The 24020-nt window shown below is 44.5% G+C and overlaps 1 protein-coding gene across 1 annotated transcript in view; it reads right to left on the bottom strand.

Moving 5' to 3' along the window:
• Positions 1 to 24020, bottom strand: part of PDGFRL (platelet derived growth factor receptor like) — a 194184-nt gene that overhangs the window by 20441 nt on the left and 149723 nt on the right. Inside the window, exons 3-5 of the mRNA XM_068278638.1 lie at positions 19222 to 19373; positions 9892 to 10185; positions 2062 to 2201 (exon numbers count right to left, since the gene is read on the bottom strand). Of these exons, the coding sequence (XP_068134739.1) occupies positions 2062 to 2201; positions 9892 to 10185; positions 19222 to 19373 (586 nt within the window). The remainder of the gene's footprint in view (positions 1 to 2061; positions 2202 to 9891; positions 10186 to 19221; positions 19374 to 24020) is intronic.

Genomic DNA, 24020 nt, shown 5'->3' with positions numbered 1-24020 from the left:
TCCCCTATTGCTACACCATTGCCTTTACTGTTTGCTGTAGTATAAAACTTCAGAGAGCCTCACTTCCTTACTGATTATTCCTGCAGGCCTTCCCCCATGCTGCGCCCCTACTGACCCCGCAAAGAACAGTCAACCTCATTAATATAATCTAAAAATTGCACATTGATCAGGGGGGGGGGGGGGTTGCATTGAGTATAAACAGATTTTCAATAGTCAATGTTTCAATGTTTTTGTTTAGACTTTTTTTCTCTCTTCATAATTAGACTTCCTCCCCAGCTACCACAATTAGTTTGAATAAAACTAATAGAATTACACCCCCCTCCCCAACAAAGAATGTAACTATCCCATTGCATGCATGTAAAAAATGAGACCTCCCTAATGCCATTCAATGCCCAGTGGTTTTGTGCTTTCCAAAACATCATCAGGAAAGAGAAAAATAATGGAAAAAGAAAAGTAGCTTTGTCTCCATATCCAGTTTAGGTGGTGACTATAATGCTGGGAATACACGGTTTGTTTCTGCCGCGCGTTTCTCCTCTCGTTCGTTTTTGCCGCTCGATTCTGCAGTCGATTCTCTTATATTCCGCTCATTTTTCTTCTCTTTTTCCATTCACTTCTATCAGATATCGAGCGGCGAAAGAATGGAAGGGGAGATTGGACATGTCGGAAATTATTTATCAAACCATCTAATCAGCTACAAAACGAACCGTGTATTCCCAGCATAACAGTCTGAAATTCTCCTTATTTTTAAGTTCTGGTGTCCACAGGGCAGACAGTGGTTCTACCAAGTCTCCTCTCTATCCAAAATAACATTTTTCTTCAGCAACTAGCAGTATGTCAATTCAAGTACTGCCTACAACATTAGCGTGACTAAAGATCAGACAAAAGTAAAGCTTCTGAACACTACTATATATTCAGATAAACCTTTGTAACGTCTGTTTAGAGTCAATGTTATTGTTAATACAACCTGTCAACTATACACAAATCACTTTGTAAAGGAATCTTGTTAAGTATTATGTCTCATGTAATTTGCTAGAAATCCTGGTAATAATATGCAGTTTGGTGTAACGGACTTCCCAGAATTCCCTTTTATGAAAGTAATACAATTACATGCATTCCCCTAGAGACTAGTTTTCTTGCTTTCTCATTCATGACTCTTCAATATCTACATCTATGGGGATGCTAGGGATGCAGATGTTTGAGGCAATCCCTCCCCCTCACACTTCCTATTAGGATAACCAGGAAGATGGCTGCAGTGTGGACACATGAGCAGCTCCAGAGCAGTCACAGGTCAGTGCAGTTAGGTACGTGCAGGTAGGTTTCCAGGAATTGCCTGGGTTTCCCACAGATATAAGTGTAATATCTCTCTGATACTATGTAGAACAGGATGAAAAGGCACCTAGAAAATGATAAAATGTAACACAAAGCGCTAAAAAACTGATAATGGTTACATCCATACAAGTAATTTTATACAATATGCTTTGTAATTTCTTTATTTTATTTGTATGGATGTATCCATTATCAGTGTTCAGAGTTTTTTTTTAGTGCTTTGTGTTTATCATTTTAGGCACTTGATTTGGCCTGAGGAAGTGGGCAGGGACCGACAAAACGTGTTGCCAGTGCTATTAAAGTTCATCTTTATATTAATTTGTCTCCATTGAGGTAAGCCACCTCCAACTTTATTTTTCTGGTTACCTTTTCATCCTGTTGTGCATTGTACCCTTGGACCCCAGACCTCTAGGACCTTTTTCTCGAAAAGTGCCACCATCTCTGGCTAGCCTGGACCCCCGAGTGGAGTTGGGTTTATTGATCACCACTTGCCTGCAGAGATTGGTTGCCCCTTTGCAACCTCCCATTGTGAGTACCCTCTGTTTATATGTTTTTTGCTTCTTCTATCATTTGTGACGTACTGCACCATTTGGGCTACCGGTGTCTCTGTATTTTTTTTTCGATACAGGGTGACTGTTCACCCTCCACGTTGTCCTCTCTCCGATACGGTTTCTGCCATTATTGTTGCAGCTAAGATCTGTGCTTTGAAATACTTAAAGCTGATAATGATCTTACCTCTTGTCCTGGGTAGATCCATGTAAACTCTACAGCTACATCTGGCTCCCCTAAGACAGTGCAATAAATGCTGAAGTCACCTCCACTGCGGACCTTGCTGGCAGAAGATGTAATTGTTGCAGATGGTGGACCACTGGGAACTGAAAAGGATGTACACAATACATAAATGGTTAATGATATAAACATTGTAAATTGCCAAAATAACAGAACCCTTCCATTGAAGTACATAAAAGGCAAACTAAAAGAGGGTAGGTAGGCACTCAGTGTGATTACAGATGGAAATGGTTCCGCCAAGTATAGTGCAGGCAACTTCAGCAGCAGCCACGTGCTCAAGACGTATGCAATTCAAGCATTGTGACCATATACATACAAGGAAGAGAGTAGAAAGCGTCTGGCACTGTAGCTTTAATTGAACACAGCAGGTGTACAGTGAAGTGGTAATGAACATACACAAAGAACAAAGTTCATGTAATGCTGGTGATGCTGGTACTTATCGTTCTCTGCTGAAGGTGGGAAGGCAGCTGTGGGCGCCAGAGGATGCACGGCCTTACAGCCGTTTCACGTTGGGGTGAGCCTTGCTTCTTCGGAGGCTAATCGTGCACACTGTGCTGGATGGAAGTGGCCGTTATATTGCCTGCTTCCGTGTTAAGTCCCGCCTGCCTGTGAGGAGTGACGAGGGACCCGACCATAGGCCAAACAGACGCGTCATCCTAGGCGGCGCGCATGCGTCACCTCATAGCGAGGGCGCGGGCGCGTCGCTGGTCTGGATGAAGCGTACGTGGTGAGCTTTAAGGCGTTGCCACAGCAACCCAGGCCGTCTCTAACCTCAGAAGCGGACGGTGGCGGGCGCCACCAATCAGGTAGTGGGTAGGGGGCGGGTGCGGAAGCACGCATCAGGGCTGCTAGGCAACGAACAATAAACAAAGCTCTATATTGTCCACGTAGGAAAAAGGATATATTATCCATCTTCTAGAGCTTAATGAGCTTAAATACGTGGAAGGAACTATGTGGCATAGATAAATGCCACATACTGAAGGCATGAATGGGTAGTCCTAAGTCAAAAGAAAGCAGGAGAAGAGGGGGGGGGGGGAAAGGGAGGGAGAAGAGAAAAGTGTGTGTGAGGGGAAAGTGGGTGAAAAAAGGAACAGTGTGGCGGGGCACAAACCCTAGATTCAGAGGCCCCTGGAGAAAAAAGAAGAAAGAGAAATTCGGCAGAATCTTTACCTGGGGGACCTTTGTGAACCCAGGGCCGAGAGGAAAACCTCGTCCTCCTAGGAGACCTAAAGGCTATTGGACAACAGAATCTGAGTCCAGTGGTGAGGATCTCCCTAATACGACGCCAAGACCAAAATCACGCAAGCCTCAGAAACCATCTAAATCACACAAACCTAAAAAATCTCCAACCGAAGAACAACAGGTCCCTTTAGAAAACGAATCCGGCGAGGAAGAGGAAAAGGCAGAGGGAAAGCAGGTCTTTTGGGAGGACAAGAAGAGAAAGAGCAAAAAGAGGAAGACGAGGCAGTAACAATGCCCACTAATACGAAAACAAATCTGGTCAATCTAACCTCTGAAATGTTACCAGAGGGAGTGGAGGATCTCTTGAACAAGGGCTTGAACTTTTCCCTGTCCACACAATTTGACTACCCTAGTTTTAAAGCTGACCTTTATAGAGGGGTCAGGAAGTTGAACATAAGACATCACTTCGAGAAGAAGAGACTTGAAGATTCTTGCGCAGATAGTAACACTCAATTGGCAGGAAAGCCCACTATAGGAGCCCTGGGTTTCAGCGTGTCTAAAAGTTGGGACGACAGGGACTTGGAAACTATTTCAACTCTGAATGAACTGCTCAATGAGTCAGTCCCGGCTGAGGTGCCGTCACATGACTCTAGGAAATTTCAACCCTGTAGATCCACTATGCCTTTTCCTACTCAGGCTGGGTCTGCTATAGATATTTTTGAGCAACAAGTGGACAGAGAGGTGAAGGCCCTGCTGTACCCCAGGTCACAACCCAATCTTACTCCGATTGAATCTAGAGCCCTAAATTGGCTCAAAAATCGCCCTGATCTAACGATCAGAAAAGCAGATAAAGGGGGCGCAGTGGTTGTTCTAACCACTGCAGCCTACAAAAAAGAGGCATTGCGGCAGCTTTCTGATGCCTCTACATATAGACCCCTAAAGAGTGATCCAACTGTGGGATATCTATCCGCTTTGAGATCTTTGTTGCGACAAGGGGTGGAGTTGGGCTTCCTCACTCCTAGATTGGCCAAAGATATGCTACCTGATTTCCCGGTTAGACCAGTATGGTACCACCTACCCAAGATTCACAAATCCCTGACCGACCCACCGGGCCGACCCATTGTGTCGGGCCTGGGGTCGGTCACGGAGAGACTCTCTAGGTACCTGGACCACGTCCTCAGACCTCTCTTATCCCATGTCCCCTCCCATCTTAGTGACACCCTCGATGTTTTGGAGGGCCTGGAGTCCACCTCGTGGTGTGAAGGGGACCTGTTGGTTACCATTGACGTCACAAGCCTGTACAGTAGAATTCCTCACTTGGAGGGCCTTAAGGCTGTCAGGATGTTTCTTGACAGGGGTGACAAAGACCCCCTCTACAATGAATATATATGTGCCTGTTTGGCTTTCATTCTTTCACATAATGCGTTTTTGTTTGGCGACGCCTGGTACCAGCAGGTCTTCGGCACCGCGATGGGGACTCCAGTCGCTTGTACCTACGCTAACCTTTTCCTCGGGGCCTGGGAGGAGAGATTCATCCACGCCGTGGACAATCCCTTCAAACAAAATCTGAGGATGTGGTCCAGGTATGTGGATGACGTCTTGGCCTTTTGGTCGGGCGACATGACATCTTTGTCTAGTTTTCTAAACTATTTGAATACTAATGATGTGAATATGTTATTCACGATGGAATGTTCACCAGATAGAGTGTACTTTTTGGATCTTGAAATAATGATTAATGAAGGCACCGTTCTAACTAAGGGCTATCGGAAATCGACGGCCTCTAATACTATTCTGCATTCTGAAAGCTATCACCCCCGCCACATCACGAGGTCTCTCCCATATGGCCAATTTCTGCGGTTACGCAGAAACAATGCCAGCTTGGAGGACTTTGTGAAACAGGCAACGGAGTTAAAGTTACGCTTGCTCTCAAGAGGCTATGATGTTAACGGGCTTGAGCTCGCTTACAATGAGGCTCTGAAAACGGAGAGATCTGACCTTATTAAGAGGAAAACATCTACTCCTAGTCATTCGAAGAAAGGCTCAGGGGTCTTTACCTTTGACTTCTCCCCAATGGAGAGAGAAATCAAAAAGGTAGTTGCGAAAAATTGGCCCATACTGTTACAAGACCCGATGCTCAAAGAGTGCCTACCCTCTAAACCCTTAGTGGCCTTTAAAAGAGCACCCACTATCGGTGACCTTTTGGTCCATAGTGACTTCCGTGAGAATCCACGCTACACCTGGCTTGATAAAGTGGCCACTGCAGGCAACCATCGTTGTGGGGCATGTAAGGCATGCCGACACATGAGGACAGGCAAGTCCTATAAACTCGGCCCAATACAGATCAAGGTCCCCTTCTTTGCCACTTGCAGAACCACTTATGTAGTCTATGCCTTATGGTGCCCCTGCCAACGGTTCTACGTGGGCATGACCACCAGAATGGTGAAGGATAGAATTCTGGAACATGTTCGACTTTTGCCCAAAGGGAAGGGTTGCCCTAGAGTAGTGGAGCACATGACTGCTGCCCACGGCTCTGACCCTAACCTTTTGTCTTTTGCCTGTGTGGACCACTGTGCCCTTCCACGCAGAGGTGGCAATAGGAAAAAGTTGCTCCTTAAACTTGAATCAAAGTGGATTCTCAGGACGGACGCTTTGGGCCCTCTCGGTATGAATGACCACTTGGATCTAGCCTGCTTCCTTGATCCTTAGGTTTTCCTCTCTGCATGTGGGCCCTTGCCTCTGCCTTTTGGCATACAAGGCTTTTTTCTCTTTTCCCTCTTGTTCTCATGTTCGCCACATCACGACCGTTCTAACTTGTCTATCTTAGCAATCCTTATTAATTTTTGCAGTAGATTACCACATTTATTATTCATCTTGTTAGTCGGTCCATGTGGCGAACAGGTGTTCATATACCTTTTTAGGTATTCACCTGTATTCGGAGTGGTCTTTTCCTGGTCCATACCTCCTCCCACCTCTCTTTCTTCTTTTTTCTCCAGGGGCCTCTGAATCTAGGGTTTGTGCCCCGCCACACTGTTCCTTTTTTCACCCACTTTCCCCTCACACACACTTTTCTCTTCTCCCTCCCTTTTTTTCCCCCCCTCTTCTCCTGCTTTCTTTTGACTTAGGACTACCCATTCATGCCTTCAGTATGTGGCATTTATCTATGCCACATAGTTCCTTCCACGTATTTAAGCTCATTAAGCTCTAGAAGATGGATAATATATCCTTTTTCCTACGTCGACAATATAGAGCTTTGTTTATTGTTCGTTGCCTAGCAGCCCTGATGCGTGCTTCTGCACCCGCCCCCTACCCACTACCTGATTGGTGGCGCCCACCACCGTCCGCTTCTGAGGTTAGAGACGGCCTGGGTTGCTGTGGCAACGCCTTGAAGCTCACCACGTACGCTTCATCCAGACCAGCGACGCGCCCGCGCCCTCGCTATGAGGTGACGCATGCGCGCCGCCTAGGATGACGCGTCTGTTTGGCCTATGGTCGGGTCCCTCGTCACTCCTCACAGGCAGGCGGGACTTAACACGGAAGCAGGCAATATAACGGCCGCTTCCATCCAGCACAGTGTGCACGATTAGCCTCCGAAGAAGCAAGGCTCACCCCAACGTGAAACGGCTGTAAGGCCGTGCACCCTCTGGCGCCCACAGCTGCCTTCCCACCTTCAGCAGAGCACGATAAGTACCAGCATCACCAGCATTACATGAACTTTGTTCTTTGTGTATGTTCATTACCACTTCACTGTACACCTGCTGTGTTCAATTAAAGCTACAGTGCCAGACGCTTTCTACTCTCTTCCTTGTATGAAGTACATAAAAGTAAAGTCTCCAACAGATAGTTGGAGATGGCATAGTGAGGGGAAGGTTTAAGCCTTTGTAATTTTTATTGTTTTGCTGCCTGAATGTTATTTTTTATTTATATAACGCCAACATCTTCCATAGCGCTGTACATAGTACAAAACAAATATTTGGTAGCATATGTTCATGAGAAGTTCAAGAGACTGTATGATTATGACATCCAGCAATAGAAGTACAAATGCATACATAGTTAATGTGTGGTTTGAGATAACATTTAATTAGAACACATTCATATGATAAATTACAGCAAAATAACAAACAATAGAAGTTCTTGCCCTTGCAAGCTTACAATCTAGAGGATAGTGGGGTGGAAACAATAGGGAGGGAGACACAGTAGTTAGCGGATGAAGCAGTGAGCCTCCATTACGACCCCATTACGACCTACAGCAAATTGTAGGCTTGTCTTAAAAGGTGTGTTTTGGGAAGCAGTAAAAAAGGGCGCATATGGCTAATGGACAAAAAGGGCGCCACCATAGCCTGCAATGCTAATTATCGGCTATTGGGCGCCCGACAGGAAATTTGGGCGCCCGAGAAATAGCGGTTGGAGGGAACGGTTTAACAAACGTTTTCATTTACAGAATAAGGTTTATTACAAATATCATTTACAAATTTGTTTTGACTTTGTCTCTTACTTATTTTTTTCGTTTTTAAATTTCGGTTTCAGGAGGTTTCACTTATTTTTTAATTCTTAAATTTCGCTTTCAGGGCTGTAACAAGTAAATTTTTGTTTACACTTATTTTATCATTTTAAAATTCGTTTTCATACGTATAATGCTTAAATATCGTTTTCAACCTTATTCTATTAAAAATACATCTCTTTTGGTATTCAGATTTATTATTTTATTATCTTACTAATATATCGCTTTTAATATTATTGTTATTTTAAGATTTTCAATGCGGACGTGATTGTAAGGCTATTTATTCTATTCTATGATATATATATATATATATATATATATATATATATATATATATATATATATACATACCTTTTGTTTCTATTTATAATATTATTAATGTGTACATGATTTTAATTTGGGTGGTTTTAGGGTTAGGCACCACCAGGGGGGTGGTTAGGGTTAGGCACCACCAGGGGGGTCTAGGGGTTAGGGATAGGTACAGGGAGGGTTCTGTGTGAGAGTAGGGTTAGGTATAGTTACAGTAGAACATTTGCAATATATACAATTTATTAAATTATGTATATTTACACAAAGGAGGGGTTAGGGATAGGGATAGGGAGAGATCTGTGTGAGCCTACAGTTAGGTATAATTGCAGTAAAATACCTGTAAAATCTACCATTGTATTACTATGTTTAATACAAGTGTAAATATTGTTTTTTGTTATAGACGCTATTTGACTTTTCATTTCCGATTTTCTTTTTTGTTATAGACGGTATTTTGCCATTTCATTTCCGTTTATTCAACCTATTTAGCACTAGATTTTTGTTTATAAGCGATAAACAAAAAATATTGTTTTGCATTACAACTTATAATTTCGGCTATATCCCGTGCCCTTTTTTCCACGCGCCCTTTTTTGATGCATGTGTGTTTTTAGAGTACATTTGAAGTTTTCCAGGCTCGATGCATGAGGGACAGGCTGTGGGTGAGAGTAACAAAGGAAGGGGGATGCTCGTGAGAAGTCCTGGATGAGAGGAGTGAGAGGGGGTGACCAAACTAGAGGACAAAAGGGTCTCCTGGGAAGAGCAAAGGTTTTGGGCAGGATGGTATCTGGAGATTAATGAGGAGATGTATGAGGTAACACTTCCTCATTTATCTCCCGATACCATCCAGTTCGGATCCTTTACTCTTTCCAGGAGACTCTTTTGTCCTCTAGCTTAGTTACCTCCTCTCACTCCCACATCCAGGACTTCTCACGAGCATCCCCTCTCCTTTGGAACTCTCTCCCACAGCCTCTCTGTCATGCTGCATATACCTGCTTTATTTCTGTAGGAGAGATTCTCTTCACATGCTCTACATCACTGTTAACATAAAACACCCCAAAGACACAAAAACAGCTGAGAAAAACAAACAGGTAGAGTATATTAACTACTCTGTGATGAAAAAAAAAATATCACTAGACAACTTGACAGCAACCGGGGTGTACAAAACCGTGTGTCTGGGGTTCCACTGTAAAAGCGCCATAAAAGTAAAATATGTAAAACAAACCTCACCCTAAGGGCCCTTTCATACTTATATGTGGGGGGTGGCAAGCATTAACATGGGTGTGTGTGTGTGTGTGTGGGGGGGGGGGGGGGGGGGGGCGGCGATCCCTAGCCTGTTATGTGTATTCTTCCCTCCATATTATTTCTCCCTGCTGCCACTGCCGCAGTTTGAAGTGCCCATGGTGATATCCCGTGGCCCCAGTCACCCCAATACAGTCTGGAAGATTTAGTCCATTAATGTTCCAGAAGCCGCCTGAAGGTAATTCATTTTTGCCAACCCCCCCCCCCCCCCCTCTTCCCCCCCAACAGCCAACACGAATCTTCCTTAGGGAAGACTTATATAGATGGTTTAAGGGTAGCATAAGAGATGCCTTGTGTCTACTGTACCATACAAGCAGCACCTTTGAAGTGAAGGGAGAGTAGTCTGTCCATAGTGAGACCTCACAGATGGCATCACACACAATTCTGCTCCCATCATACTCCATGAAAAGCTACATTAATAATTTGAGTTAGTAAGCTTATTGTCAGCCTCCATATGATTTGTGTCTTAGATACTCAAGCACTTTTGTTACCTTCTACATAGAGCAGCTGGTACTTGATTGATATCTGTGGTGCCCCACGGGCTTCTGCTCGGCAATACACCACTCCACTTTGGTTGACAGAGGGATTATGGTAAACAAAGCCCTTCTTTACGTCATACATGATCTCTGTGCCATCAGCCTTGATCTCCTCAGCTGGGAACTCTCTGTGCAGGGTCACTTTGGCAGAGGCAGTGGTCACCCGGCAAGGAACAATGGCTGGTCTATCCGGGTGCAGGTAGACAATCTCAAAGTAACCAGATGATGGCACAAAAAGCTCCCCTTTATCTGAAGAAAGAAACAGATTATAATCACATAAATACTGTAGGTGTATTAAAGTACTAATAGGCAATTATAGCAGTAGGAAAAAACTAGCTACGACCGCCTGTGTTAGCCAAAGGGCATAAATGGTATCATCCTGATTCAAAACTTCTTGCTGTTAGCCAAAGGGAGCAAGGGATCCTAAGAACTCAGGTTCAAGCAGCAAAAGAAGGGAGGTCCCACTTCACCAATGCCTGGATGAAAAAAATCTCCAATTTTATTTGTCACATCAGTGAATACACAAAGATAAAAAGCTCACGCGTATCGGAGCTCAGAAGGCTCCTTAATCATTGCTTACACATAAAGGGGGCATGGCCACTTATCTTAAAGCAACATATGAATATAAAATGGCTAAGCCAATATACAAAGTACAAAATCGTATGTAATAAAACCTTAATAACATGAACAGATACCAGGTTACAATTATACGGAATACACATCCCAGGGTCATAAACCATGAAAACAAAAAAGGTGCCATAGCATAAAAAATAATAATGACATCTGGAAACATAAATTAGAGGGACAGAAGAGGAGCCTATTGGAGGGCCATACTGTAATAGGGTAGTAAAAAGTGAGAACCGTTAACCTGGGGCTAAATTCCAGTGTCATAAATTAAGCTAATATCTCATCTTAAATTTAGGCCCGCAGGCATTCGTGTGCCCAGCTTCCATATCCAAAAGGCTTCTATTTTTCATAGAAACCTATTTGAATTGCCCCCTCTTACTGAACGCATAATTCTCTCTACCCCCTGGAAGATGAAGCCACTCATGTCTCCCCGATGTACACTTAAGAAATGTTTGGGAACACTGGAAACATGGGAGACATAGGCTTAATTTCGAATGCACCTGGAGGGCCCATTATAATGTTCTGAGATGCGTTGTCGTAGGGGGTGGGTGGTACAACCTACATATTGGAGTCCACAGATAACACAAGTGATGAGATATACCACATTACTAGAATTACAATTGATATACCCACACTTGAAATAACCTTTGTAAGACTTTGCAAAGGCCTTCGACACTGTTCCCCACAACAGTCTGGTGCAATAGTTGAGGATGCAAGGACTGGGGAAGAGTCTGTGTGCATGGATAGGGAACTGGCTAATGGACAGAAAACAAAGAGTTGTGGTCAATGGATCATACTCAAAATGGGAGACTGGTAGCAGTGGGGTCCCACAGGGGTCTGTACTGGGTCCAGTGTGTAACGATCGGTGTCAGCACACAGAGAGAATCTGATTATTGACGATCTGCAGTATCGCCAAGAATGCAGATATATACCCGATTATTGGCGATCTGCAGAATCACCGATAATACGGATATATTGCTAACCTCTGGACACCCAGCAAAAGAAACACAATAAAAACAGTAATATCACAGAAGTGTGGAAATATCCACCTCACGACAATTCCTCAGAGGTGTGGTTACCTCTGAATGGGAACCCCGTGAGTGAGATCCTTTAAACCAGGCAGAGTGAGGGATCTCGACCCCTAGCAGTAATCGTCTGCTTGGGGGCAGGCGTCTCGGAGAGGCAGGCCTCAGAGATAACCCTCCAGTGGGAGACGTTCCACTGAAGGGAGAAAGGTCAGACAGGCAAGGGTTCGGCAACAGAGATGGTGACAGCAGTACAGGAGCGGAAGGCAGAAGAATAATCGGTAATCAGGCAGAGGTCGGCAACAAGAATCAGATAGGCAGAGGTACAATAGCGTAGAGAGAGAGAGTAGTCAAGGATAGCCGGAGTCAAAACACAGATACAATATCAAATACAATACAATATCAAATACAATCCTAACTAAGGTGTGAAATCCTTAGTATCAACACCAGGGCACTGAGCTAAGGTCTGAGCGCTCACACAGAAGTGTATTCACGACAGCAGACAACTTGCTACTGACTAGCAAGTCCTATTTGTAACAAGTGAGCTGCCCTGCGCCGCCCCAGAGCCCCAGCCAATCCCCAGTGGAGATGGAGTCAGCTGACTAGCCTGGTCAGCTGACTCCCCGTCTTGAGGCATAAAGATCCTGCCTCCTTGCGCGCGTTATGCGCCGGGTGAGTGCCGGCGAAAGAGACCCCACAGACCGCCGAGCATACGGACTCCGCCGACTGCACAGCCCCGCTCGGCGGCACGAGTCTGGGAAGCGGAGCCCGCTGCCTCGTGCCTGCTGGCAGTGGGTCCGCTATCCCTCACACAGTGCGCTTCAATTTATTTATTAATGACCTAGTAGATGCAGTAGTGAGCAATGTTGCTATTTTTGCAGATGATACAAAATTGTGCAGAATCATCAACTCTCAGGAAGATAGTGACATATTGCAAAAGGATCTGGATAGGATGGCTATATGGGCACATACATGGCAGATGAAATTCAATGTTGAAAAATGTAAAGTCATGCATTTTGGTCGTACCAATGGTCTAGCACCATACAAAATAAATGGGATACAGTTGGGAACATCAAACTTGGAGAAGGACTTAGGAGTACTCATCGACAGCAAGTTAAATAATCGTACTCAATGCCAAGCAGCTGCAGCTAACAAAATTTGGGATGCATTAAAAGGGAAATAAAAACTCGAGATGCTAGCATAATATTGCCCCTGTTTAAATCTCTAGTAAGGCCACATCTGGAATATGGAATTCAGTTCTGGGCACCACATTACAAAAAAGATATTGTAGTTTTAGAGCAGGTGCAGAGACAAGTAACAAAATTGATACGTGGGATGGAAGGTCTCACTTACCAAGAAAGGTTAGATAAACTGGGTTTATTTAGTCTAGAGAAAAGATGCCTAAGAGGGGATCTAATTAACATGTATAAATACATCAGAGGTAAATATAATAGCTTGGCGGATGAGCTTTTTGTCCCTAGGCCTTCTCAAAGGACTAGAGGACATGATCTGCGCATGGAGGAAAAACGGTTTAGCCATTTATTTAGGAAAGGGTTTTTTACAGTAAGAGTGATTAAGATGTGGAATGCATTGCCACAGGAAGTCGTTATGGCAAACTCTATACCTGCATTTAAAGGGGGCTTAGATGCTTTCCTTGCGTTGAAAGACATCCATGGCTACAATTACTAGGTAATGCCTAATGATGTTGATCCAGGGATTTTATCTGATTGCCATCTGGAGTCGGGAAGGAATTTTTTTCCTTTTGGGGCTAATTGGACCATGCCTTGTAAGGGTTTTTTCGCCTTCCTCTGGATCAACAGGGATATGTGAGGGAGCAGAGTGGTGTTGTACTTTGTTCTCTGGTTGAACTCGATGGACATATGTCTTTTTTCAACCAAAATAACTATGTAACTATGTAAGTTAACCATGTGGGAACCTGTTTATCTGAGCTGGAAAAGAGGATAGGAGAGAGCCGGGTCCCTAGAGTAGCGGCTCGGTGTGAAGAAAATCTACAACCTTCTCCCATGATCCAACGGAGTTTAGGGTCCGAGTGCAGAACAGGCAGATATTTGTTAACAACGCTAACAATTTTGTTATATTCCAAACTATAAGGAGTCGTGAAAGTCAGCCCCTTATACTGCCTCGGTCTGCGACCGGTATCCTTACATAACAGCTCCCGACGGTTCTTGCATATCCCCTGTTCTCTAGCTTTTCTAATTATGGAATTATCATATCCTCGGTCCCAAAGTCTCCTCTCTATCAAATCCAGCTCCTGTCCCATAAAGTTGGGTTTAGAGCAATTTCTGGCTGCTCTTAACAATTCCCCATAAGGAATTGCCCTCAGAGTATGATCTGGATGGCAACTAGAGGCAAACAGAAGTGAGTTCCCTACACAGACCGTGCGAAAAGTCCTAGTGACTATCTTCCCCAATGCCTGAGAACCACTTAAAGGATACCACAACTGACATGTGGCATAATGAGATAGACATGGGTATGTACAGTGCCTAGCACACAAATAACTATGCTGTGTTCCTTTTTTTCTTTCTCTGCCTGAAAGAGGTAAATATCAGGTATGTAAGTGGCTGACTCAGTCCTGACTCAGACAGGAAGTGACTAGAGTGTGACCCTCACTGATAAGAATTTCCCCCTTTTTTATCTCTTTCTTGCTCTCAGAAGCCATTTTCTTCTAGGAAAGTGTTTTATAGTTGGAATTTCTTATCAGTGAAGGTCACACTGTAGTCACTTCCTGTCTGAGTCAGGACTGAGTCAGCCACTTACATACCTGATATTTACCTCTTTCAGGCAGAGAAAGAAAAAAAGGAACACATCATAGTTATTTGTGTGCTAGGCACTGTACATACCCATGTCTATCTCATTATACCACATGTCAGTTGTGGTATCCTTTAAGGTTCAATAGGATAGAAAGTCTGTGGAATCTGTGTTTTGAGACAACAGCACCCTGCTGTTGGGAATCCTTGTTTCAGCTAACAATAGTAAAATGTGGTCTGGGTACTTACTGGTAGAACAACTGCACTAAAAGTCTTGACATTCTGCTATCCCCACAGTTGTTAATGTAGTAGCAGCAGCAGAATAGAATCATCAGTATACTTAGAGCCTTATGTATCAATGCCACAAAGAACACACTATTGTAAACAAAATAAATAAATATGGCACCCTCCATATACCTCTCACTTCAGTTGTCCTTTAATGAAAAGCATCAATGTTGGAAACACTGGTAATACTGTACTTGTAGACAGCCACACGTTCGGGATATTATTAGTAAACCTTGCTTTTATCTAGATGTACATGATTTCATCAAACAGACATAGTGCAAAAGACTACAGCTTGATTTGTGTTTGCAGCAAACTGGGGCTGTAACTATGGCTGCACACTGCTCTCATCATCCGTCCTGTCACTGGCCGTCTCCTAGCAGTGAGGAAAGTAAAAATGACACGAAATACTGCCTGAAAGAAGGTATTGTAGCAATGCGGAAAGGATGTTGCTGTAAATAGTGCACTTATATCATTAGTGTGTCCCTGTACATCCCTGGGGCACAATTCCATTCTAGATTCTGTGTGGTGGAAAGGTCACCAATTGTGCATGAGATATTTAGATATCTTAATGTAATTATGAACACAAGCTACGCCCTATCTTCAAACAGTGAAATACTGCATATCAGCGACCAAATCTAATTCTCTAAATCTAGCTGATGGATTTTTCTGCCTCTTCTTCCAGTCAACTGTCTTCTCTACTGCACAGTGCATACTGGTCATTGTACTGTTGGTGTAGCTTAGCTTTGCTAGTACATGAGAACACACTGTATGCACCAAACCCAGGGCTGTAGCTACAAATCAGGTGCTGCCCTAGTAAAGCTTCCATGGGAACCCATTACATTCACACTTCCTTCTCTGAGGTGACCTCACTACATTCACACTTCCTTCTCTGAGGTGACCTCACTACATTCACACTTCCTTCTCTGAGGTGACCTCACTACATTCACACTTCCTTCTCTGAGGTGACCTCACTACATTCACACTTCCTTCTCTGAGGTGACGTCACTACTTTCACACTTCCTTCTCTGAGGTGACGTCACTACTTTCACACTCCCTTGTCCATGGTGACGCCACTACATTCACACTTCCTTCTCTGAGGTGACCTCACTACATTCACATTTCCTTCTCTGAGGTGACCTCACTACATTCACACTTCCTTCTCTGAGGTGACCTCACTACATTCACACTTCCTTCTCTGAGGTGACCTCACTACATTCACACTTCCTTCTCTGAGGTGACCTCACTACATTCACAATCCCTTGTCCATGGTGACCCCACTACATTCACACTCCTTTCCCTATTATGAAATTCACAGCCTGGGGGGTGGGGAAGCATCGGCTGGGGGTCATATTATCAGTGGCCATCATGATCCACTCCCATGGCAACATCCTCCATGAGTCCCTCCACCCATAAGTGTGGCCCCAACAACCCCTGGGGTATGTATAAGGAGGATTAGGAGTGAGTAGTTGAAGACCCCACATCCTTGGGCCCCTGTACATCTGTAGGGGCTGTTCCCCAAGTAGTTATATCTCTGGCCAATTGGTATGATTCACACAGTAGATGGAGGGTGGAAAACGTAATATTAGGACATGCAGTGATGTTTCTGTCTGACAGGCCGATATACACATGTGGCAAACAGATCACTGAGGAATATCGTCCTTAGCTTTGGCAGGGATCACTCAAAGCGGCCTAAAGCGCTGGGCCCCCGAAACCACAGCCACCATGGAAAGTCGGCTGTGGCGCAGTAGTGCCTGTAATATTTACCTTCCCCGGCTCCATCGCAGGCGCAGTAGTGGCTCTCCGCTCTGGGTCAGGCAGAAATAGCCATTCCAGATCAGTTCCACTCAACTGCACAGTATCAGCTATTTCCGCCTGAATCCTAGCGGAGAGCCGCTACTGCGCTGCAGCCGGGAAGGTAAATATTTACGTGGCCGCCGCTTGAGAATCCACTAGCGCTGCCACCGTGGGACAGAGTAGAACGGAGAAGCCTCGATAAGATTCACAGGCTTCCCCCTCCCAAGGTAAGCACCCATAAAATTAGGGAAATTAGGCTGCGACAAAGGGCTCCTAATGCTGCTTTTTGGTCGGGGGAATGGTCTGTCGGGGGCCCCAGGTTAATCTTGCCTGGAGGCCCCATCATTACTAGAACCAGACCTGCTGTATTGTATTGTTTCTATTTAATCAATACAAATTGATTTGTTAAAGAAAAGAGAGACTCATCTCAGCTCAGCCAGTATAGTGGCCAGTAGAGGGCGCCTCACTGGGTGATGGGGGGAGGAAACAATAGTCATTCTACAAGGTTTTCCAGGTTTCCTAATCTCAATGATAGCTTTGCTTCTTAAAGTGGATCCGAGATAAACTTTTACTCATTACATAATTGTGTTCCTTTCATACAGTTTATAGGGCATTCATCAAGACAAGTACTTTTTTGTTTTGTTTTAATACTCTTATTCCCTATTAACTAAATAAGCCTTGCCCACAGCTTCAGAGTGCATTGGCATTCTCAGACTCCTGTACCAAGGGCTTATGGGAGCTCAGTCTGGGCAGGAGAAAGAGGAGGAGGTTACTAGCCAGTGATTTCAGAGGCAGAGGGGAGGGATGGAGTAGTTTTTCATCTCAGATCCTCTTTAAATCCACTTTTCTACTGGTGTGTGCAGGTCATTTTCAGGTGCGTACACACCTTTGACTTGTGCCCCTGTCGGGGATTGGGAACAGGTCCCGTTGGGTACTGGGTTGGCCAGTACAGATGTGTGTCAGCTGTGTGTAGCTGAGGACACATACTGTTGGTATGCAGGGGGTGAGGAGGTACGATGTAGCGGCGCGTGTGTGTACCATCATGGATCCATCAGAAGAAATACATAAACATCACTTTCACCAAGAGGGCACATATCATAGTGTGGGATACCATGTTTGGTGATTGCATTAAAAGGTCTTATTTAGTCTTATGTCCTGTAATCTATATACATTTCACTAAGTACTTCTATAATGTTCCCAGCTAGGTTTCTTCCTATTTACAAAAAGAGACTCTCTTCTGCTTGCATTTTCTATTGTTGTCAAACGTACAATATATCTATTTATTGTAAGTTGAATCATGAGGTTTTGCCTTTCACCTAGGCCAAAAAGAAGAAATAGAAACGGGAGCAAAGTTTTTATTCACAACAAGAAAGGGGAAGGTTTGTAACCAAACTGCTGTAATTCAAATCAATACTCCATTTCCCTTACGCACAGTATGGTGCTAATATTTTTCTGTTCCACTTTACTGAGAACATTGAACTTACCAAATGAATTAAACTCTCAAGTCACTGTCCCTGAATTTACCTCAGAGTCTATACCTATTGCCTGTACTCCAGGCTACAGGCAGTGCTGGTTGAGAGGAGCCACTGAAACCTACCAGTATGTATTTGGCATGTGTATGTGCCAGCAAATCAAAACACATAGAGAAAGTGAGGGAACGTATTCAACCAAAATATACCATATACCGTCTCTGGTGGGTTCTGAACCCAGATCCATTCAGATACAAGAAAAAGAGCATTGTCTACCATGCATTATTATAAAGGTTTCTAGTATTTATGAGGAAGAGATTGGACCACTGTGGACTGCAAGAGATTGGACCACTGTGGTGGTGTGCTGAAAAAAGACATGCATCTAGCAAGCCCATAGTTTGAGCCACACTGCACCTCAAACCAAAGGAAAGAAAAACCACAAGGGCAAACATTATCTTGATGACTGGATCAAGGTATCACCTTCCATAACTACTTCCTGAGGTAAGATATTTTACATATTCCCCACTGTTACTGTAAAGACTCCTTCTCTAAACAGGTAGTAAAATCTAATTTCCTCCATGTGTAGTACATGCCCTATTGTCCTTTGTAGAGCCCTAGGGGTAAAAAAAAAATCTCAGTCTCCAAGCTTTTTTATTGCTCTGGGATACATTTATAAATGTAAATTAAGTCACCTCTAAGTCCTCTCTTTTTATGTCTTTGGTTCAAGGATTGACCTGTGTAATCTAGTCCTCCATTTAGGTAGAGACAGGCCTTCTTGCCTGAGATCCTATTCAGATTCCTATCTATTCAGAGAGGCTATTATTTGGATCACATGTTGAACCTCCTATTTTGAAGCAAAGCTTTGTATTTCTTTAGAAGTCACTCTATTGTGTTCTGGTCTTAAGTCACTGCCCTGCTCAAATCGGATTAGCATCTTCTGCTTGTCCAAACCACTGAAGAAGACCTAGTATTGGAGACATGGCTAATCCAATCCTTCCACAAGCAATTTAAGGTATGATACTCCACCACGCAAGGAGAGGAAGTGGTTTCTGAAGATCAGTTAGCTTCTAGGACTTCAGTTGCACAAGTTGGTGTATTTGCTAAAATGAGGCCACACATACTGCTCTGCAGGAAGATTATCCTGTTCAAAAATATATGTCTGTGCATCACACTTTGTAAGTCTCATCATTCTGAGAAAACACTAATAATGTGTGGCTAATTTTATTTAAACATCTGTAAGTGTAGCAACAAGCATGGAATCAATAAGAACATAATTTGCATTTAAATAACCAAAATCTATACATAATTATTTGTTACCTGTGAAAAATATATATGTGGAGCCAGTCTTGGATTCATCTTTCCTGCATCCAAAGCCATTACATATCTGTGCCCAGCAGGTAAACTCGCCAGTGTCGGTTGCAGAGGAGTTCAGGAGAATCAGTTGTCCGTATCTATCGAGCTGTTTAATGCTGGAAAGACAACAAAGCACAAAGATCTGTGAAGCTAATGGAAACCTTCTGTGACCTCTACAATAGTTGTTCCATAATTACAACTTCTCTGGTAAATCTATTTGTCAGAAAAACAGAATTAGGGGAAAAATTCAAGTTAACCACATAGAGAACCAGAATACAAGGGTGGTGTATTTCCACCTATTTTGGTAGAAACAGATTGGAGAAGGCTCATTTGATCGTAGTATGGATCCTACTTCAATATTAACTGTTATACAGTTGTTGTTTTTCTATTTGACCACTTGGTAAGGTCTTATCTCTAGCTAGGTATCAGAAAAGTCCTACATAGTTTTTCTCGACAAGTGTAAATGATCGTTCTTCATTTACCAACAAATGTTCTGATACGTGTATTCTGACCTCCCAGTCACTAGAGCGAGAAGAGTCCGGACGCACGGAAGGTATGTTTGCCTGCTGCTGCCCGCCGCTCCGCTCAGTCCTCTGCACTTGTATAGCGATTGAAGCTGGAGAGGAGCACAGAGGGTAAAGCCCGAGGTGAGGGAGGCCCGAGGTGAGAACCTTCCCCCCTCCCCACCGACTGTGGCCATAACTTTCCCCTCATGGTGCGACTCCTCCAGCCCCCCAAAACAGCCATGAGCGGGCCCCAGGGGGAGGGAGGCCCGCTCACAATTTCTGCAGGGGGGCCTGGGGGCTCTTAGTTACGCCCCTGCCCTCATACTACATGGAAGGGGGTAAAATTGGTCTGTGATCTTTCATTTTCCAAAGACTTTTATCTGATGTGTGTACCCACCTTAATGGTTAGGATTCTAATTAGGAATAAGTAAAAATATCTACCAGTGCGTGTGGTTTTTTTTTTTAATTCCTCCTTACGCTCCTTAGCAGAGAGACAAGTGTGAAAAGCTACTATGTATAACTTACCAAGGCGACAGATAGATCATAGATCATACTATAATATAAAGCCATCAGAAAAGCAGAAAGGAAGTATTTCTACAGCACACTGCAAGCAATTGAAAAAGTATTTAAAATGTAAGCATTTTAAAATGAATTTCATTTATTGCTTATTAACTTTTTTGTCAAGACAGTGATGATGGCTGCAAAAGTGCACCAATGCAAAACATTAAGGAAAATCAGCCAAAAAGTGATGTGAGGATGCTTTTTAAAGGATACCCGAGGTGACAAGTGACATGATGAGATAGACATGGGTATGTACAGTGCCTAGCACACAAATAATGCTGTGTTCCTTTTTTTCTTTCTCTGCCTAAAAGTGTTGAATATCCGGTATGTAAGTGGCTGACTCAGACCCGACAGTGGCTGACTCAGACCTGACAGGAAGTGACTACAGTGTGACGCTCACTGATAAGAAATTACAACTATAAAACACTTTCCTAGCAGAAAATGGCTTCTGAGAGCAGGAAAGAGATAAAAAGGTTCAATAGTTCATAGACTGTAGCTCTGGAATACTTCAATGAATGTGTCATTGAGCAAAAAGAATAAACAATAAAAAGTAGATTTAAACATAAAATAAAACTGTGGAATATCTTGAAAAGTCATTTTAGGCGAAAGAAGATAGATGCAATCATTTATTTCATTAGTTTATTTTCACCTCAGGTGTCCTTTAACCACTTCACGACCGCCCCCAGCCGATGGGCGGCGGCAAAGTCCGGGCCCAAACGACCGCAATACGCCCAACGGCGGGGGCGGCTGCGGGAGTGGTTATGCGGCGATCGCGTCATTCGTGACGCGATCAGCCGCCGGGGACTGGCTCCGCCCACCGCTCGTAGTAACCCGCCGGCCGTTCGGAAGCGCCGGCGGGTTACTAGCACCCGGATCGCCGCACTTACATTGTATAATAGGCTTTGTAATGTATACAAAGCCTATTATACTGGCTGCCTCCTGCCCTGGTGGTCCCAGTGTCCGAGGGACCACCAGGGCAGGCTGCAGCCACCCTAGTCTGCACCCAAGCACACTGATTTCCCTCCCCCTGCCCCCTGATCGCCCACAGCACCCCTCAGACCCCCCCCTGCCCACCCCCCAGACCACTGTTTGCACCCAGTCACCCCCCTAATCACCCATCAATCACTCCCTGTCACTATCTTTTAACGCTATTTTTTTTTATCCCCCCCCCTGCCCACTGCCCCCTCCTGATCACCCCCCCACCCCTCAGATTCTCCCCAGACCCCCCCCCCCCAGACCCCTCCCCCCGTGTACTGTATGCATCTATCCCCCCTGATCACCTGTCAATCACCTGTCAATCACCCGTCAATCACCAGTCAATCACCCCCTGTCTCTGCCACCCATCAATCAGCCCCTAACCTGCCCCTTGCGGGCAATCTGATCACCCACCCACACCAATAGATCGCCCGCAGATCCGACGTCCGATCACCTCCCAAATCCATTGTTTACATCTATTCTCTCCTCTAAACACCCACTAATTACCCATCAATCACCTATCAATCACCCCCTATCACCACCTGTCACTGTTACCCATCAGATTAGACCCTAATCTACCCCTTGCGGGCACCCAATCACCCGCCCACACGCTCAGATTGCCCTCAGACCCCCCTTTATCAATTCGCCAGTGCAATATTTACATCTGTTATTCCCTGTAATAACCCACTGATCACCTGTCAATCACCTATCAATCACCCCCTGTCACTGCCACCCATCAATCACCCCCTGTCACTGCCACCCATCAATCAGCCCCTAACCTGCCCCTTGCGGGCAATCTGATCACCCACCCACACCAATAGATCGCCCGCAGATCCGACATCAGATCACCTCCCAAGTGCAGTGTTTACATCTCTTCTCTCCTCTAAACACCCACTAATTACCCATCAATCACCCCCTATCACCACCTGTCACGGTTACCCATCAGATTAGACCCTAATCTGCCCCTTGCGGGCACCCAATCACCCGCCCACACCTCAGAACGTCCTCAGACCCCAGCCCTGATCACCTCGCTAGTGCATTGCTTGCATCTATTTCCCCCCTCTAATCACACCTTGAGACACCCATCAATCACCTCCTGTCACCCCCTAGCACACCTACCCATCAGATCAGGCCCTAATTTGCCCCGTGTGGGCTCCTGATCACTCGGCCAAACCCTCAGGTCCCCCTCAGACCCCCTTCCGATCACCTCCCCAGTGCATTGATTGCATCTATTTTCCCCTCTAACCGCCCCCTGAGACACCCATCAATCACCTCCTGTCACCCCCTAGCACTCCTATCCATCAGATCAGGCCCAAAACATCCTGTCATCTAAGAGGCCACCCTGCTTATGACCGGTTCCACAAAATTTGCCCCCTCATAGACCACCTGTCATCAAAATTTGCAGATGCTTATACCCCTGATCAGTCATTTTGAGAAATTTGGTTTCCAGACTACTCACAGTTTTGGGCCCGTAAAATGCCAGGGCAGTATAGGAACCCCACAAGTGACCCCATTTTAGAAAGAAGACACCCCAAGGTATTCTGTTAGGTGTATGATGAGTTCATAGAAGATTTTATTTTTTGTCACAAGTTAGCGGAAATTGATATGTATTGTTTTTTTTTTCACAAAGTGTCATTTTCCGCTAACTTGTGACAAAAAAAAAATCTTCTATGAACTCACCATACTCCTAACAGAATACCTTGGGGTGTCTTCTTTCTAAAATGGGGTCACTTGTGGGGTTCCTATACTGCCCTGGCATTTAAAGGGCCCTAAACCGTGAGCAGTAGTCTAGAATCCAAAGGCCTCAAAATGACCTGTGAATAGGACGTTAGGCCCCTTAGCGCACCTAGGTTGCAAAAAAGTGTCACACATGTGGTATCGCCGTACTCAGAAGAAGTAGTATATTGTGTTTTGGGGTGTATTTTTACACATACCCATGCTGGGTGGGAGAAATCTCTCTGTAAAAGGACAATTGTGTGTAAAAAAAAATCAAACAATTGTCATTTACAGAGATATTTCTCCCACCCAGCATGGGTATGTGTAAAAATACACCCCAAAACACATTATACTACTTCTCCTGAGTACGGCGGTACCACATGTGTGGCACTTTTTTGCACCCTAAGTGCGCTAAGAGGCCCAAAGTCCAATGAGTACCTTTAGGATTTCACAGGTCATTTTGCGACATTTGGTTTCAAGACTACTCCTCACGGTTTAGGGCCCCTAAAATGCCAGGGCAGTATAGGAACCCCACAAATGACCCCATTTTAGAAAGAAGACACCCCAAGGTATTCCGTTAGGAGTATGGTGAGTTCATAGAAGATTTTATTTTTTGTCATAAGTTAGCGGAAAATGACACTTTGTGAAAAAAAACAAATAAAATCAATTTCCGCTAACTTGTGACAAAAAAAAAAAAATCTTCTATGAACTCACCATCCTCCTAACGGAATACCTTGGGGTGTCTTCTTTCTAAAATGGGGTAATTTGTGGGGTTCCTATACTGTCCTGGCATTTTAGGGGCCCTAAACCGCGAGGAGTAGTCTTGAAACGAAATTTCTCAAAATGACCTGTGAAATCCTAAAGGTACTCATTGAACTTTGGGCCCCTTAGCGCAGTTAGGGTGCAAAAAAGTGCCACACATGTGGTATCGCCGTACTCAGGAGAAGTAGTATAATGTGTTTTGGGGTGTATTTTTCCACATACCCATGCTGAGTGGCAGAAATA

This window comes from Hyperolius riggenbachi, chromosome 1 (assembly GCF_040937935.1).
Source record: "Hyperolius riggenbachi isolate aHypRig1 chromosome 1, aHypRig1.pri, whole genome shotgun sequence".
Lineage (NCBI taxonomy): Eukaryota > Metazoa > Chordata > Amphibia > Anura > Hyperoliidae > Hyperolius > Hyperolius riggenbachi.
This window is presented reverse-complemented; position numbering and strand designations above follow the sequence as displayed.